Raw genomic sequence first — 19,791 nt, 5'->3', positions numbered from 1 at the left:
ATTTAGAAAATAAAGGTGGAACATTAAGAGCTACTAAAGCTACTAGCTATTAGCACTAACATTTATATTAAAGGTAGTGCAAAAAAGCAAATGCGATTTTCATGCGCATCCCGTCAGTAAAGCTGCTCTTGTGATTAGTAGTAAATCACCAGTATGTGCTTTCAGATCAGTGTTGCCAAGTCAGTGGAATTGGACTACTTTAACACTGTTGCCGCAGGTTGTTTTTCATGTCCGCGGGTTGAAGTGCCCCCAATAACGTGATATTCAGCCCCTGGAATGCAAATTTTACTGGAGCAACCCCGCCGAAAAATTTGTATTTTACTCCCCAGAACGCGATTTTTAGCAGTGGACTCCCCTTGAAAAGCGATTGGGCTAGATTTTAGTAGCAATTGGGTGGGTTTTGCTGTGAAAACCTGGCAACCCTGTTTCAGATGGAGCGGTATTTACTACACAGAGCCGTAGTTCACTGACAAGCTACACAAAATCGCGTTCATAATAGGCAATGAATCGCCTGCAATTTTAAACGCAATATTTCAGCTTGTCAGTGAACTACGGCTCTGTGTAGTAAATGTCACTCTATCTAAAAGCACGTGCTGGCGATTTACTACTAATCATAGGAGTGGCTTTACTGACGAGATGCACATGAAAATCGCATTTGATTTTTTGCACAGCCCTAATTAAAGGGGTCATGAAATGCAGTTATATATTATGTTTGTGCATCAAAAAAAAAAATATTTGTAAAAATGCTTATTTTCCATCCTCATTTTCACTCTCTGTGAAAAAAAAAAAAAAATGAAAGGGGGTTACCTCTTGAAAGATCAACAAATTAGATCAACACAACATTGACAGATCAACATATTGAAGGTCTAACTCGACATCTTTATCCAATAGCAGTATCGCTCTTGTGATTGATGAATAGACACGAGTTGTTCAGAACACACCTCCTTGATTACATATGACAATGATGCATGTTAAGGGGCATGTCGAGGAGCATTGTGACATCACCATAATAAATAAATACATTTAAAAAACAAATAAATACAGCTACTATCCATGCCAGCAATTGACTGATGTATAATTTAAATTGTAAACAAGTCAAATATTTCGGCAATTTGTGCTTGGCCAAAAACCACATCCTGTTGAGCACCTTGGGTCATCCTTGAAAATGGAAATGACTGAATAAAATAAACACAAAAGTAACCACCTCGACAGCCATTTATATCCTTAACTGCCGAGGACCTAATGCAGCTAAAATTTAACACCGCAAAAAGACACCCTTACATTATTAACCAGCCGTAAATTCAGATGGATCAATAAAGTCTCTTTAGCCACAGGGGCAACCAGTTGATTTACAGGGACAGCTTGGCAGGGATTCTAAAATAATGTCCTACTCTAAATGAAAGCCATAAAGAAAACGTCGTCATCATCAAATCATTCCTTTTTAGTCTGATTGATGTCCTTTATGCTGTGATAATGTGAGGTTTTCATATGTTTTAAGAGGAACAAGTATCAATTATTAAAAAAAAAAAAGGTCTATTCTAAACTATTCAGTGGATTTAGAGCACGTACCAACACGCTGGCTGTCTTTCCTGATGCTCTCGTTGTCATGCCAGTCTCTTCTTCTCAAACCGTCTGTCCAGGTATAAATGTGGCCATCATTTATGCCCAGTGGGAAGCCCTGTGGAGAAATAAACTTTTTGAAGTGAGATATACTATGAAGCTAAATCAAATTAGAACTCAAATAAAAATACAACAGCAAAAGCATTATTACAAGAGGTAATTTAACTTCAATTTGAAACATCTCCAAGAACTCCCCGAGGTACCTTGTTCACACCTAAATTGTCCTATAATGCACTGATTAAAACTTCAATCATAGCTGTTGTTAGAACACACATTCAATTGGCTGAAATCAGTGTAGCCAGCAACATAATAACCAGAAAGCTTTCCAATCTGATCCGTAAACATTATACAGAACTTTCCAGCCAAAGGCAAAATTCTCCTTTAGATTTGATCAGCTGCACGAAAAACCGTAGTTTACTTGTGGGTCTGTGTTGTGTGGGGTGCAGCCCTTAATCTTTTGAGTAATCGCATACGCACTGTGCGTATTTGCCTTCCTGGTTGGACGTCAATCTGGGATTTTTCAAATTTGGGTGAGCAGAACTGGTGCCAACCTTTAATTCCATCATGCCAGCATAAGCATGTCACATTTTTCCTTGTGGATTCTTCTAATTTGGGAATGAAAAAGCATCTCAAAATGATCATGTAGAGTGGTAAGAGGTGTGCAGTAGACAGAGCTTGTTTAAGTGCAGCAATGTGCTCCTCTGTGCTCCAATGTGCTCCTCTGTTGTACTGACGCCTCTTCTATTTGCACAATAGGCATTTACAGGATGTAAAAAGTGGCACTCTAGAAGGTCTAAGAGGCCCCATTTGATCTACAATTTACCCATTCTCACAGATAGACCCCTGATAACAGCTCTTTTCACTGGCAGCGGGTGCTAATGCACTGGGGATGCACTATTACGAATGTTTTTGATGAAAGCTCAGAGATGCCATACTTCTGACATACATGCAGCATATGTCTACATGCCTTTTAGTGCTTTGTCTTTGTGCAAGCTTCGCCATGGAACTGCTTCAGGTAAGCAAATTGGAAATGCCAGAGACTATTCACTCAAAATTAATCCAGCGAAAAAGAAAATTTTTAGGGAAATGATTTAGAGTGCTACTTAGCAGAGTGGATTATGGGGAGGCAGGTGCTTGGATTCCAGTAGCAGCTCAGAGGATTTGGGCGGCTTTTTTCCACTGTGTTTGTGAATAATTTCAAATCAAAAGCATTGCTTTATTAAGGCCTCAGAGAGTTTCTGGGGGAAAAAAAATAAGAACACAAGCATATCCGAGTTTGTCAATGGGGAATTTCACTAAAAGAATATGACTTCAACTTGACAATCGCAAAAAGGGAACTGCTGGCAGCAATGTTGGATATCACTCTCCCACAGGTACGCAGAAGCTTCTGATGGCAGAAGCTTTTGTGGCAGAGCACAGGTGGAGCTTGCTGATGTTATAAATGTAATGACTGACTTAAGTTAGCTGTGAGTAATTTACATGTAGGCCTTGTCCCAAATGACACGCTCAGCCCTTGCAGTTCTCCCTAGTAAATGGTGAATCAATGCAGCATAAGCTGCCAGATTGTAGTCTTCTAGAAAATACAACATAGCGTCATATTAACAATATGCACTAATAATGTTTATATTTAAAAAAAAATCAAACATACCCAACAATGTCTGGGATTGACCTGCCTGAATCATATGTTATTTTTTATTTACTTAAATTAGATGGCATTTTAGTCAGAGTAAATTTTATGAATATGACAAATGGTGACTAAGCACTGTCAAATGAAGAAGAAAAAAGAACTTTGGAAAAATAAATAAATAAATAAAAAATGTGGCTGTACGGAATGGGTCAAAATGGTCACATGATTGTTTAAAACTTAAGTCAGTCTGAAAACACTGATGTGGCATTGTCGCCTGAACGAATGACATATTTAACTGCATTATCAGATTAAAGCTGCTTTTGAGAAGTGCTACAACTGACAGATGTATGCATACTGTAAGGATATGGCTACAACCCAAGAAAAGCTGAAACACTCAAACCCACTTTGCAAAGCCACAGTACTCTTTATTTCTCCATGTCCTGTATATAACTCACTCTTACAAAACAACATTGTTCATTTATGATGGCCTACATCTGAGGCCGAAGGAAGCTGTCTTTCCTCAGGAACTAGACATATTAAAAAGAGAAAAAAGACATTAGACATAGAAAAAGCACAGCAGTCCAGTGTTTCTAATTTTCTTCTTGTGTTCCAGAACATTGAGTTTAGCAGCAATTTACACAGAAGAGCTTTGAAAATAAGGGGTTTTAGCCTTTCAAAGTAGAAATGGACTATTTTCAAAAATACAGTTATAGTTTAAAATCTGAGATTTTTTGGGTTGCATTGTAGATTTTAATGCATCAGCAAAAAATAATTTAGATTACAGTAAAAGGACTCAGAACAAAGTCTTCTGAATGTGTCTGTTTTTCCTATTTTTGTCACACAGGAGTTTCCTGGCAGGCCATCAAGCTCTGCTTTCTTCACATTGATTACAGTAAATTTAGCAATTACTAACTCAGTCCAGACTGGAGTGGGGTGTCTCATAGCACAATGTGCTGCCTAATTAAAAGTGGTCAACAAAGCACAGTCATGGATGTCGCCTTCAAAAGCATCACTGCCTTCAATATCCAATTCATACGGCTGCTCCAAAGCAGAATCATGTAGAAGGAGTGTTACTGTTCCCCAGTACAAAGACAAATCAAACCAAAGAGACTTAGAAGAGATAACAGAGCTTTTCTTTCTTTTTTTCTTTCTTTCTTTACAAAGACATCTCTTTCTTTTCTTCTTTTTTCTTTTTCTTTGCCAGTCTTCTTTTCTTTCTTTCTTTTGTTTATTTACAGTCTGTTTTCATTATTTTTTATTTTTGGTTAATTTTTATAAATGTATTAATTAATTGAATATACATTACTTTTTTGCAACTGTTTTAAATAACAAATCAATCAGAAATTATATAAAATATTTTCGGTTGGATTTAGTTTACAATTTTGATTTTTTTTTTTTTTTTTTATAAGATCCCATGAGTCAAGATTAATGCAATTCAAACTATTTCTGAAGTGCTACTTGTTGGAAAGCACTCTTACCAGAATGAATTTTCTGTTGGACTTGTATAAGCCTATATTTTCATTTTTGTATTATTTTGTTAAAACCTGTTAAATTATTAAGCAGTGTGTCATGTATGTTTTTTTATTTTGTGTGGTGACCACTGGGAGATGATCTGGGCATAAATTGCTTGGTTTCCTTTCCTTCACAGCGAAAGTAAAAGTTTCACACAAGTTTGAGGTCTGTATCTTTTTTTTTTTTTTTTTTTTTTTTTAAATCAACACTGCTTTCTCACATAATGCACTGAAGTAGCCCCTGCATGGAGTAAATAATCCATTCTCAAGCAAAAAGAGAGAGAAATTGTTTCTATACATTATGCCCATGATATTTTTATAACAATAAATGATGTCTATGACAAATGATAAGCCAGGTTTCGCGTTAAATCTATTATAAAATATACAAAGAGTGCATGTCTGCGTATTACAGAATAAAAATCCACTTTAGATCTCAGTCGGAAGTTATTACAAGCACCCGATTGGGATTTAAAGTGGGTTTTAAACAAAAAACATAATCACATACTCAAATGTAGCTTGATGCTAATTGTACCTCTATATTTTCAGATATATTCTTCTAAGCATTATAAATACACTGTGTTCCAAATTATTATGCAAGTTGATATATCAATAGGACTTTGATACAATAAAGAGTCAGATTTTTGTTTGTGTGGTTTTTCACATCTTTTTAGATAACTGGTATCAATCTCAGACAGATTTGGTCAATAGTTTGCCAGGTCTTCTTAGGTAAATGGAAACCCTACTTGAAGAGGTTGTTCCAAATTATTAAGCAAGTCACAGTTCTCATGAAATATGGTGAGGAAGAAAGATCTTTCTGAAGATGAAATGTATGAAAAAATGCAATGTCTTGCAAAAGGCATCAAAACAAACAATATTTTGTGAAAATCGAATAGAGATTATTGAACTGTCAAAAGATTTGTGAGTGACTTAGAGCATAGAAGATTTTGGTCAGATAAAGATTTATTAAGGAAAGATTCTGTCAAACAAATGAACTGTATTGTAATGTCAGCTGTAAAATAAGCAGACAGGTGTTTGAAGCTACTGGAGTTTCAAGATCCTTTCCATGCAGACTGACAGTTGTGTGCAAAGCTGCGTTTCAGTCACTGCTAACCAAACCTTACAAAGAGAAACCTGCACAACCCTAACCCTAACCCTAACCCTGAACGTAATAGCTACAATGATCTGACTCCTTCAGCAACATTACATTCAAACTCTCAGTTTGTAAATGAGGTGTGCAAGGTAAAGGCCTTTCTTTCAACCCCACATTTGGCAAGCTTGTTCTCCCTGCAATTATCTGCTGTTTTTCTCCTCTCTTTTCTCATCACCCTTTCTTTATTTTTTTTTTATTTTTATTTTTTACAGATAAGCAAGCAGATGTTTTATACACTGCCAGCACCACTATCTAATTATGTCATTTAGCAGCGCTGTCCAAAATCCCCATTGCCGGAGCTCTTTTTCACAGCTTCCTCCTCAGAGTTGGTTTTCAATGTCCTGAGTCCTGTCTGTCAGCCGCCGCTCCTCTGCTGGCATTGTGATTGCTGGTGCTATATGCGCTTTGTTGGATAAATAGAATTCTTCTCTGAATGGCCTACAGTAGGCGTCAGCAGAGATGAGACTGAACTAAGCGAGGTTGCATAAACCGTCACTGCTGATGAGGACAAGGAGAGTTTAAATTAGCTTTTTGTGCAGCTGCTGTCAGGAGCTATTCGATCAAGCTGGCCAATATTTGCGAGTGAATGCACGTATGTGTTGGTGTCAGAAGGCCGTGCATCTAAACATCAAACAAAGTCAAGACATGAGTCTAAGTATCATCAACAACATCAGAATAACACGTTCTATTATGCACTGAGAACTCAATTCTCCAAGGTTGTTTCTAAGGAATGAGAACAACAGTAACAAAAGAAGAAGAACTATTGACCTAAAAACATTGGATGTCCACTGCAGGATACATCATTATCTGAGAATACGGGATCATCTCCAGCAGGTGCTGCTAATGAGAACATCTGCACATCAGAGCATTGCTTCACATCACAAATGGAATATAGCGCCGACTGCGACCGTTCGACCCGTGATGAGTTCAAACGATAGAAGGAAAAAGACATATCCAGCAGAGCAGGATCCATTGTGTTCTGATCAACCACATCATTTGCCCTGTGTCTGGCGCAAGAGATCAGAGAGCCCATCTTGTGCACCTGTGAAATAAATAAGCCCCATGACAACGATACACACAAAGATGATGGGAAAAAATGGAAATGCCTGTTCAGTCTGACATCACATCTTTTTACAGTCATAAATAGGTCATATCAGCCTGTAAGAGCCAGAGTTTTAGTAATAATGTGTAAGTTCTTATACAGTATGTGTTCAGAAAATGATCCTGGGCAAAATTTCTGTCAGATTTACAACACATGGAAATGGATGGATGGAAGGATGAATAGATGGATAGATAATTCTTACCATCATTTTAATGTTTATGAATTCAGATTATTATACATGAGATGGGGTATGGCCATTTGTCACTCTCTCTAAATGTACTGAACACAAGATCTTCGAGAGAAATCAAGTCTGATTTTCTCAAAACCAGTAGAAACAAAATAAACAATCTTTATATAGTCTAAACAATGGGTTTTAAACTAAGGGTCTAGGGTAGAATATTTACTATAGTAACAATAGTATTAAAAATAAATGAAATTGAAATGAAGATGTTTCATATAGCCATTTCACACAGATAACAGTTTCAGATAATACAATAAGTTGTATATTTTTGTTATTTATAGTTGATAGTTTTTTATGATACAAACTTTAGAGTTTTCTAAATATATAAACTGAAAAATTGAAAACTCAACTCAAATCTGCTGAAGCTGCTTGCCTTAAACTGAAGCTGCTTGCCCTAAACTTTTACGTTTTCTCAAACGTTTGATTTTTTTATAGTGTATAAACTACTGTTTGAAGCTGCTTGCCTTAAACTTTTACGTTTTCTCAACTTTTGATTTTTTATGGTCAGATATTTAGAGTAATTTTCATCAATTTTTTTTGTACACATTTTTGGTAACGTATGAACTGAATTACCTAAACAATATTGAGCCTAAATCTTGTACTTTTTTTGACAATACAAAAGAAAAAATACTCAAATTCACCACAAGAGCCACATAACTTATTTTGCTGCAAGCTGCTTGCCTTACAAAATACTAATTTACTGTTAGTTTGCTCTCAACTAAATAAAAACAAAATTCTTATTTTTTTATTAGTGTATACACTACATTATACAAAACCAATCATTGAAAAACATAAAATTCAAAAGTTAATGGGGTAAAACACTAGATGTGTGTATGAATGTATCAATTTAGCTACATAGCAAACATGAATTTTAAGCAATGAAATTTCTATCCAAATTTTAAGTGCATAGTACAATGAGAGTACAAAAAGAATATTTTGAAACTAAAATGGTACCATATCTAAGTTAAATAGAGAAGTGAGAGTAACAATAAAGATTAAAGACATATTAAAGAGTTCCCCTCCATTTTCCAGAGAGCGCTATTCTGACACCACCCCCCCCCCTTTTCACGAATGTGTGATAAGGAAAAAATATTTATAAAAAAAAAAGGAAATTAGGAGAATCAATGAATTGTGAACAACTTATTACCATTGTGTAAATAAAATGTATCATGTAATCCATAAGAAAAAACTGTAGTCTGACGAGTATTTTAAAAAAAGTAGTTTACTCTTATACTTGATTTTTGGAATCTGATTACGTAATCCAGATTATTTACTACCCAGCTCTGTATATAATATATATATATATAAAAATATATATATATATATGATATATATATTATATACACACACACACATCAAAATATTACTGTTTATACTGTATTTTTAAGTCAAAAAAATGCAGCCTTGGTGAACATAAGAGACTTCTTTAAAAAACATTTGACAGACTTAACACCCCTGAACTTTTGGATGTTTGTGTTAGAGTTCTCAACAGGAAGAGGAGAACTGAAGTATTGGTCTAATGGATATTCAGGCACCTGTGTGTAAGAGAAAAGATGCTATGAAATACAGCGATGCTCCATACGTCACATGCTGCTGAGTTAGATTTTTACATTAACCTCCAGTGCCCTGTAGGGAGAGGGAGTCCAGATCTGATGCTGTTCAGGATGAGCAACATCCACCTCCTCTGGAGAGAGATTAAACATCTGCTGAAATTACAGAAGAGTATAGAGCCAGCCACTGTGATTATCACACACACACACCTAGTTCACATTATTTAATTTCTGAAACATTCCTGATGGTCACGGCGTGTCTGTAACTTGATTAATTCCAGGGCTTTTAAACTTTATTTCTTTTTATGACTCTATTCATTTGGGCAGGACTCATTTACCCGGGATCATCCTCATGAAATTAAAAACTCTAAATATCTTTTTTCTCTCCTCTGTGGCCTCTCATTCTCTCTCACTTTCTTTGTTACTCTCTCTCTTTGAAGTGCTTCCACATTACTTTCAAATACTGTTCTAAACCTCTATAAAGCAGGAGATTAGAGACAGTAATAATGAAAAATTACAGAATTTAGTAGTCTCAGCCTCAGACAGCACACCCACAAACTGTCCATGAGAAGTTTATGATCTGTCTGATAAATAATACAGAAGATATGGCATATGGTTTTGGTTTGAAATGATTTCTCATAGTGCATCCTGCTGCCCTCTCTTCCCCAAGTGAAGATTGCACATGCACCCAGCATGCCACCTGAAAAACAAAAAAAAAAAAAAAAACCCTGATTTATCAGACCAGGCAACTTTTTTCCATTGCTTCAGTTTGTGCAGTTCTGACTCTCATGTGCCCATTTTAGATGCTTTCAATGATAGAAAAGGGTCATCGTGAACACTCTGACCTGCATGTGACTATGCAACCCCATACACAGCAAATTGTGATGCACTGTGTGTTCTGACAGCTTTCTATTATAATCAGCATTAAGTTTTTCAACAGCATTACATTTTTCAGACCAGACAGGCTTTCCTTCACTCTCCACGTGCATCATTGAACCTTGGGTGCCTATGATCCTGATGTATGTTCACCAGTTATCTTTCCTTTCACTACTTTATGTTTTGGAGATGCTTTGACTCATGTGTGTGTGGTCTTAAATGGCTTAAAAAGGTGTTTTTTTCCACTCAAAAATGAACCATTATTTGAATTCTTTTATTGAATCCATGGTTGCTAAGTAGATTCAAAATGTTTAATGTACATAAACAATAGTTTGCAGTTGGTGTGTTATTGTGTTATTATTATTATTATTATTATTATTGTTTTGTAAGAAGAATGTAAGAAGTTCCTCCACAATGCTCATCAAGGCTGCATATATTTGATACAGTAAAAACTTTTTGTGACATACAGTCTGTGATTATTCCAGCACTTATTGAAATATGAATCATTAAAAATCATGCAACATACATTAAATGTCTTTACTGTCACTTTTTATCAGTTTAATGTGTGCTTGCTGAAGTTTAATTTCTTTAAGGAGGAAAGAAAGAAAGAAAGAAAGGTTTGAACAGTAGTAAAAGAACTAAAACTAAATTAAATCATTTTATATCACTTGTAAAATCATTGTGAATAAATTGTGAAGATTAAATATACTGTCCGACACTACTTCTACAAAATTTCAAACTATATTGTGTATATGTCTGCTACAACAAGCCCCACTGACTAGAACTAATTGGCAAAGTTTTTCTAAAAAAAAAATTCAGCCTTTACTGAGTTAATCACATATCATTGCAGTTTGATTTAATCACATAACCATGATTTTATCACATAAAAACAAAAGTATCTTTTCTAAGTGGTCAGTTCTTGACAAGAACATATTGAAATGTTGACCAGACTGTAAGTCAAACTCTGGCTACATAAGACCAGAAATAAAGCAATACATGCAAGATTGATCTGAGACCAGTGCTGCTATGTCTTTTACAAATATTAGAACATGCCGAGTCTTCTGGCTTCAGATTAGCAATAAAGATAGGGATATGTGCAAAAGACAGTGAGCGTGGCTTCCCTGGCTCCACTCTCTGTGATCACATCATTACCTCTGACAGTAATGGCTGCTGCATAGATTATCAACACAGACTGATATGTTGAATGATTTTGATTAGAGGCAAATATGCCACACTGTGAGCTTTGAAAATCTAATTAGCCCAACTGAATTTAGAGTTCAACAACAGCTGAAAAGCTTTTTCCCTTCGCGTTTAAACACGCTGTGCTCAGCCTCTTCTCGACTTTTCTGATTTGATTTTTTTTTCTGTTCGAGTGTCTCGCTGTTCCAACTCCTTTGGCTTCAAGCTGAACCGCATCTGCGATCTGAGCGCAAGAGTCCTAATATGGCGCTTTCCTGTTATTACAGAGCACTTTAATTCTTTATGCTGCTTGTTTTTTATTTCTAAAAAGCCTTTCCCCACAAATAAAACAGCTTTGTGGCAGGAGCACCTTTGGCAACTCGGAAATGAAAATGCATTCATTATATTTTAACAGTGTTTTATTGCTAAATAAAACTGGTTTATAATTGCCTTTCTTTCTAATGCATTATTCATGTTCAAGAATTCAAAAATGAATCATACATGTGCATACAGACATACAGTCATGGATACTTGTATGCAGAGCAACACAAGCACTCATAGTCACAGGTGTGACTCTCAACATGACAGACAACTATAGTTTCTACAACTATATAGAAGTATAGTTCTGCTCACACAGCACTTACAGTAGTGTTAACCTTCCAGGACACTGGAAGTTTATTTTTATACACTATTTTTTTTTTTTTTTAAGAAATTCAGAAGCTTTTCCAACATGCATTAAACTGAGATATAGTTTTGAGCTAAATGTATCTACCAATCCATTTTGGCTGTAAAACCACCCAAGAACTACAAAATACTGCAAGTTCTTAAACCTTGAAAAATTGTGATTAATTAAAACTTAAAAAAACTAAAATAAATAATAATAATAATAAAAAAAAAAAAACAGAAATTAAAAGAAGTTACAACATTTTACTTTGCCAATAAGATGTCCAAACATATACTTTTGTTTTGTAAATCCTGTTAGCACAGATCCATGAAAAGCATACATCTCTGTTTCCACAAAAATATTAAGCAGCACAACTGTCTTCAACATTGGTAATAATAAGAAATATTTATTGAGCAGGAAATCAGTATATTAGAATGACTCTGAAGGCTGGAGTATATTAAAACAACATAACAATTCAAAACGTTACAATATTACTGTTATATAATACAGAATGAGAAAACAGAAACAGAGTAATGACTTCTGAAATTAATATAGCTTTGGGGAGCATAAGGCTATGTTCACACTGCAAGCCTCAATTCCTATTAAATTTTTGCACAGATCTGTTTGTTTGTACAGCACTACACATATAGCTGTTGTTTTAAATGTGGCTAATATCAGATTTCCAGTGTGAATAGATCATGGCTCTGAACTGACCCGCATAAGCAAAAGAACAATATGCTCCCAGGTTTTTGCAACAAAATCCGCCCAACTGCTTCTCAAAACTAGTCCAAAACTGGCCCAATAATGTTTCGAATGGTAAATATTACATTAGTGGGGTCGCTTCAACACACAAAGTTTAAAAATAACCCACAGCAAGAGTGGAAAATGTAGCCCAATTCCGAGGGATAACTATGGACTTGGCAACACTTGCTCAGTGCACTGTCATACAGAAGTAAACACTGAGGGCATAAAGTAAGTGAATTTCAATATGACTGTTCAGACTGCGGTCACATTTCAAAACATCTGACCTGTTTCGGTTTTAGTACCATATATGGAAGTGGCCCAAATCGGAATTGAAAGAACAGATTCCATGTGGTTTGTGCTGTTCACACTGTCATGAGGAAAACAGATTTGAGTCACATATGAGCAAAAAAAGATTTGGGCCACATTTGCCTGCAGTTTGAACGTAGCCTAAGAGACGTCTTTCAAAATCATAAAAAATATATCTCACTGAACCCAAACTTCTTTTAATATTTATTTGTGGTGTTTTGGCTATATTATGATAGGACAGTAAAAAGACAGTGAGAGTGAAGTGGGAGGAAGAGGGGGGATGAGACTGGGAATAGTCCACAAGCTGGGACTCAAACTCGGGATGCACAAGGAGAAACAACTTTATATGTCAGCACACATCGGCACTAACACTGACACTTTATGTATGTATGAGTGTAAGATTGAATAAATGAATGAATTATATTATTTTAATTCTAATTTCCAATCCCAGACTGTCAATGCGCTCTCAGAATTTTGGACCTCACTGTACACACAAATATATGTTTATGCCATTGTAAATCCTTTGTTCCTGAGCAGTTGAACAGTGAGAGGACAAGTGAAGGTTATTAAAAGGAGATCAAAGCAGCGTTTGCAGCAAGATACTTTGTCTGAGTTTGAGCTGCTTCCTGTTTGCTTAGACACTTTGCTAACACTCCAAAAGGAGCATGTCGTATCAGCTTTTGATGCTTCAAAGCACCGGATGTGCAAAAAATAAATGAATAAAATAAAATAAAAAATAAGCTTGACAATCAGGCATCATACAGTGAGCAGAAAGGTTTGTTTGTGTATGTCTGTTTTTTAAATCCATTATTGAAATAGAATACAGGGTCATCTCACGTAAGCGGGAAGAAAACTTGCCATAATTGAAAATGGCTTTGTTTCTCTGATATCAGATATTTGTTTGAGAAGTTTTTGATTATTTTGTGAGATGTTTAAAAGTAGGGAAAACTTCTGTCCAGAACACAAACGCAAGTCTGACTTTATATCACCCAATTTGCAGTTTTTCTTTCCCACTGTCCCGCCTTCAGTGTCTGTGTGAGGTGCTAGTTTCTGTTACTGACTCCTCACAGTAAAAAACACTTGCTTTAACATCTTGTTGACTGGTACCACAGCTCATGGCAAGGCTACAGCAGTGGTGTTTGTAATGATTAGTGAGGAAACACACTCTCATGGTTTCACAGGTGTTATTGTCAGTAAAAAAGGAAAGGAAAACATTTAGGTTTCTGCAGGAATACTTTCAGTACTGTAGTTTTATCCTTTATATGGACTATAAAGTTTGGGATCACTCTGCTATTTTTTAAAGGGGTCATGAACATTTTAAAATGTTTCCTGCTGTGCACTTACAAGGATTTTTATGTCAAAACCTGTCATAATTTAGAAATAACATGCCATTTTCTACCCTGATTTAGGCCTCTGATTTGATCACTACATTTAAATTAAATTTAATAAGCGGGTCTCTTTTAAGACTTTAATGTAACTCAATGTAACAAGTGGAACTCTTTTGAAAACTTGTACTCTCTTTATTATTACAGCTGCAAGAATAACTCATTCCTAAAAGTGTTTATTATATTTAGATCTCCTGTTGCATAAAAGTTTGCAGCACTGAGCACTGTAGACACACAAATTCAATGATCTCGGCACTGCAACATGTTTTTTGCACTCTCAAAAAATGCTTTCATCGTAACTAACACGGTGCAAACACAATGTAAATAAGTCGCATTGTGCAGTGTAGATTATAATTGGAGATTTGTGCAAAAGTGCAGAACTCAAACCACTTTTAGACTCTTTCAACCATGTGCTGAACTTAGAGTGACTGACAGCTCCAGCTATTATATAAAAAAAGTGTTCTTTGCTCCTTTCTCTATATAATTTAAATCACATTTTAAATAACAGTTGATTTGCATGCTACTAAGAGAAAGAGTTGGAAGTTGACCATATAGTCACTGGCTTGATTCCCTGATGCATAATCAGCAATAAACAATTTGGCAACAAAGAATGTCTGATTTGTTAAGTGTCCTTATATTTCACATCCCATCATGTTAAGACATTTATTTGATATTACAATAAAATGCTATTATTCAAACTTTGTTCAAAGAAACATGCAAAAAAGGAGACAATGTATTGGAGTTTCTACACATTTCTGTCCCTTAGGATCATTTTATATATACGTACACATAGATAGATAATTACGAGAGCGATTTATCTTAATCATAATAATAGCATTTTAATGAACTTAAAAACTTATTTGCAAAACAAATGCAACTTACATGCTTAAAGCACAAAAAAAAAAATAATAATAATAATAATTCTCTGCAGTGTTATCCCATGTGTTAGACATATGACTTCAGTGCAAGGGATACTGTAATTACAGCATCAAAATATCCAGGTCAGGTTTTGAAATCCTTTTAGTGAAGACACCCATTTATGTGCGGAAACCTCCTACCCAGTCTAAATGGGTATTTACACCACAGGTGAGAGACTATGAGTGATGTAGCAGTGGCATATACAGGTCAGTTAGATAGCTGTCCCAGCACGCCTTGCCTATGACTCAGGATCACCAGCTATACCGCCTGTCAAAGGGGACCATCAAATCCACCTGGGAAAATGAATAGTTTCTGGGGGCCTTGAACTTATCTGACCTACTCCATGATGCCAAAATTAGCACAAAGCACACAAAAACCATGTGTAAAAATCAAATAACATGATAAATAGCCAACTGATGATGGAGTAATGATCTTATAGTGCTCCCTAGAAGCTCTGTAAAGTTAATCTCTTAAGTACAATTTTGTTGAAATGAAAAAATTTCAAAACTGTATTTTTTTTTATTATTAAATGTGGTATTGCATGGCTTAGCCAATATAGCCACAATGAGAAAAACATTGATCTGCTGTCAACTACACCAGCTTTAAATCAATGTCACAAAAGTGATAACACATTAAGACCATTAAACTCATTCACATTACAGAGTAAATCTATACATTTATCTGTAAAACAGAAAAGAAAACAGGTGAAACACAGTGCTGTGTACGGAGCCCCGCACATGGCATGCAGGAAAAAATAGTAGGCTAAATTGTGCGCACGATTTACTTATTCGTTCCCTCACTGTACTAAAACGTGCACATGATTACTATTGCGTTCCCTCGATTTACTATTTCGTTCACTCGATTTATAAACTGTGCGCACGATATACTAATTCGTTCCCTCGATTTGCTAAATCGTGCGCACGATTTAGCAAATCGAGGAAACGCAATAGTAAATCGAGGGAACGCAATAGTAATCGTGTGCACGTTTTAGTACATTGAGGGAATTAATTTATTTATTTTTTCTTGCATGTCATGTGCGGGGCTCCGTAGCTGTGTGCATTCTAATACAAATTTTTATCATAATTACATAAGGGTTTAAAAAGGTGGGTTAATACAGCATTTGATCGATGCTGAAATCCACAATACAACAACAAATTTGATGCAATATTGCATGTCATATCGCACCTTATTACTTAAATATTTATATTCAACAAATCGAAGAAGGTCCTCTGCAGTTTAAAACTAAAAGCTCCATCTCAAAACTGATTGATTCCTTTTTCATGGTTGGTAGCATTAATGTTTACACAAAATAACCTCTATTTGTTGAAGGTTGGAGGCCAAAGAGGTATAAGAAATAAACCCAATTAAATTGTGTCACATACTTATTATGCAGTTCATGCTTCAGTCATACATTTTTCTGAAACAATACATCTTTTTGAAAAAGAATTTACTACTACATTTCTCAGATAATCAACACCAACCATAAAACCTTACCATTACAGAATACACACTGAAAGTCTGTTCAGGGTTACAATCATAACGTGTACTCATTAAAAAGTACATTATTTTATTCTAAATATATTGTATATGTTATATGAATAACTTTATGTAAAGCAAATAGACTAGGACTAAAATCAACATGGAAAAAAACCTGGGGAAGTTATTTTATAAAGAAAACCAATACACTGACAATAAAATTGAAGGTGAAGTAATTGGTTTAACTGCTACCATCCCCTTCATATTTTACTATTAAGACAAAGCAATTTCACAATCCTAGACACTTGCCCTATTCATACTCTAATATTTAATGTAAGTCATCCATATTACAGTATCAAACTGAAAGTGGGAATTTAAAATCCAGAAATAGGACAAAACCCTGAGGTAGAGAAAGCACTCACCCCTGTTATCTTCTTTAATAACTCAACCTGAGAAACGCACAATGCTCACAGGGCCCGAGGCCCTGTGATTAATGACACCATGCTTGGCCTTACTATAACGACATCTCATCTTCAGGCCTTAAAGTCTTTTCCAAGGTTATTGTTCCTATTCCGAATAACGCTTGCTATAGAACAGTGCCCTTTTCAGATGCCTGCCTTACAATTTAATATTAAAAAAAGAGGTCATATTTACTGATTTATGGGTTCAAATTCAAACACTTTCTCTACTTTTTTCTACAAAAAAGCAAGAACATTTAAAAGGACTTTGTTATAATTGTTTGAATTTCTGTAGTTATGCAGGTGCATATGTCTGCGAACAATTACTGCCAATGGAAGCTTTGTAAGTGTGGCAGATCTTCTGTAGAAAGATAAAAATCATGCTGAAGATAAAAACCCATCCAGTTTTTGTTGTTTTTCCATGTAATTCAATTTCCCCTAAAGCTTTACAATGACTATAAACCACAAATCTTCATCTCGAAAGCAGAAATTGAATACAAAGTACATTCCATGTGGTCTGTGATCTACGTCCATAAAGTTGAAGACTTCTCGCCAACTTTCCAGCCGTAAATAGTTTACAGCAATCACAATTCTTTTGTGTCTCACCTCAGGAGTGATTCTAAGACATTTTTCGTAAAAATATATGAGAAGAGAATTCTTTGAGGATGGATTATCCACGCTTTCCGTGGTCTTACTGATATTAACAGAAGAAGAGTGCTTTCAGGAAATTCTGTGCTGGTTCCCACACGCATACTAATGTCCATTCACGAGTGAGACCATTGGGCGTTCCGCAGCCCTGAGCTGAACCGCTTCTCCGTTAATAAGGAGAGCCGAGCCGCTTCTAGCCGCTGTAGGACTTATTTCCTGATCATATTATACTACTTCCTCTCGACGGCCTTGACTCAGCACAATTCTAAATATATTCCCTCACACAGAGGCAAAAAGTGACCCCAGGCCGAGGGTGAACACTCACACAACCAGTTAGAGGACTTGCAGAGTTTTAATGAGGGCCTTTAATTAATGATTGGTGAGCTTCCAGCTGAGAGGTGGAGGAGAGCAGGTTAAAAGGGTGGAAAGGGGTCGACACCTAAGGACATTAATGCCCACTTCTGAGATTACATGTCCCCTGATCCCATGTGAGAAGCTGGCAAAATGTAAACACAAATACACCACAAAGGTTTACAGACGTCTTCTTACATCCATATATTTTTAACCCTAATCATACATAAGAGATGTCTTCTAATGGGGATGCAGCCACTCCATAAGAGTCACTAATCCGGGTCTCCGTTTAAATCAGAGATGCACACACATGCGATAAACCACCAGGGCCAATTAGTTATGATGTTAAACCACAGACACTTAGGACTCATCCAATTTAAGAAACAAATAAATTCCGAGGGCACTTACTTCGGTGGAGTGCTCTCAGCAGCCTGTTGATGCTGATTAAATATCGGCGCATGGCGAGGGAGGCACGCCGCATTTATTACCCTGCCTTTGAGTTCCTCTCTGCTTAGAGGATACATTTTTAAAGTAAATGACTCTATGCTCAAGGGACTCCTCTGTTGCCTTGAAACATTAGAAACAACAACTGCCTGTACATGGGCTCGGCACACTAGAAAAACATCAGAGAAATGGAAATGAGAGGGATGAATCTGGGTCATTCACTTTCAGGAACAGGGCTCTAGTTCAAAGAGGAGATTGAAGGGGGTGGCTTGATGTTTCTTCAAATGACATTGGAACTGAACGTGCATGAAAGAAAGTTCAACGGAATTGTGTGGGGAAAGGTTTTGCGGTGGTCAAAGTGGAAGCGGATTCCTTGGGATACGCTTTCATCATAACCTAAATACGACTTTCAAAGTGAGCAAGAGGTTCTGCTGTACAACCTGGAATGAGTTGAGAGTAAAAGCCTTTTTTCCCCCGTAAAACAACAGAGATGTCATTTCTGTTCATCTGAAAAACATTTCAGGAGTTTTGTTGTCAATTACTCTTCACATGTAATGTGCCCAACTTGATTATATACTTCTTCAAAATTTGTTCATGTTCAGTTTTTTTGGTGTCAGTACTAAGAAAGTCAGTATTAAGAAAACATCTTTCTATGGTATAGTATTGAGTACCAATTCAGCTGGCTGCTTTCAAACATTCACATGCGTGGTCTGTGAAGAATACCTGCTCCTTAGAATACTTGCAGAAATGCATGTCACATACTGTAACACATGAATGACTGAATGCATTTTTTTTTTTCATATTGAAATAAAATAATTGTCATGCCAAATGTGTATGACTTTCTTTCTTTCTGAGGAACACAAAGGAACCAAACCTTAAAAAAAAGAAAGAAAAAAGAAAAAAACCTTTCTAAAATGTTTCAAATGTAAACAATGACAGATTTTTTTTTCTATACTAAGAAAAAAATCTTTCTACAGTATCGACACTATTGATACCAATTCAATTTGACATTTGAAGGCTATATAACTGACAACTGGTTGCTTTCAGACGTTCATGTGTATATTTGCATATGTGCGCCGTGAAGAGCCCTTGCTCCTTGCAGTAACACACATGAATGCATCAACATGTGAACAACTGAATGCATTTTTTGTAAAAATGTCTTGCTAAGCTATTCATGTCATCACAAGAATGCATAGTCCTCTTCATCAAAAGAACCACAGAAAAAAAAAGAAAGTCATTCAGGTTTGGATCACCATAAATTTATGTAAATTATTAGTATATTATGGTAATTTTCATTTTTGGGTTTACTGTTCTTTTATTTTTCTTCTGTAAAATAACAGATGTCAGTCCTGATCACCTGAAATGCATTTCAGATGTTTTTCTTCTAATTGCTGTCCACATGTGATGTGGCCAACTGGAATATATACTGTAATTCAAAGGATTCACATTATATCATTGTCCAATCATGTAATTTCAGTGCTGGAAATGTGCACTTGTTCCACAATAAACCATAACCAGATAATCTCCACAATGTTATATAA

General features: G+C 35.8%; 1 protein-coding gene across 2 annotated transcripts in view; it reads right to left on the bottom strand.

Moving 5' to 3' along the window:
• Positions 1–19,791, bottom strand: part of LOC109108374 (polypeptide N-acetylgalactosaminyltransferase-like 6) — a 224,313-nt gene that overhangs the window by 151,032 nt on the left and 53,490 nt on the right. For both annotated transcript variants that reach the window (XM_042716527.1, XM_042716526.1), the window contains exon 3: positions 1,570–1,678. In XM_042716527.1, the coding sequence (XP_042572461.1) occupies positions 1,570–1,678 (109 nt within the window). The remainder of the gene's footprint in view (positions 1–1,569; positions 1,679–19,791) is intronic.

Source organism: Cyprinus carpio, chromosome B1, assembly GCF_018340385.1.
Source record: "Cyprinus carpio isolate SPL01 chromosome B1, ASM1834038v1, whole genome shotgun sequence".
Lineage (NCBI taxonomy): Eukaryota > Metazoa > Chordata > Actinopteri > Cypriniformes > Cyprinidae > Cyprinus > Cyprinus carpio.
This window is presented reverse-complemented; position numbering and strand designations above follow the sequence as displayed.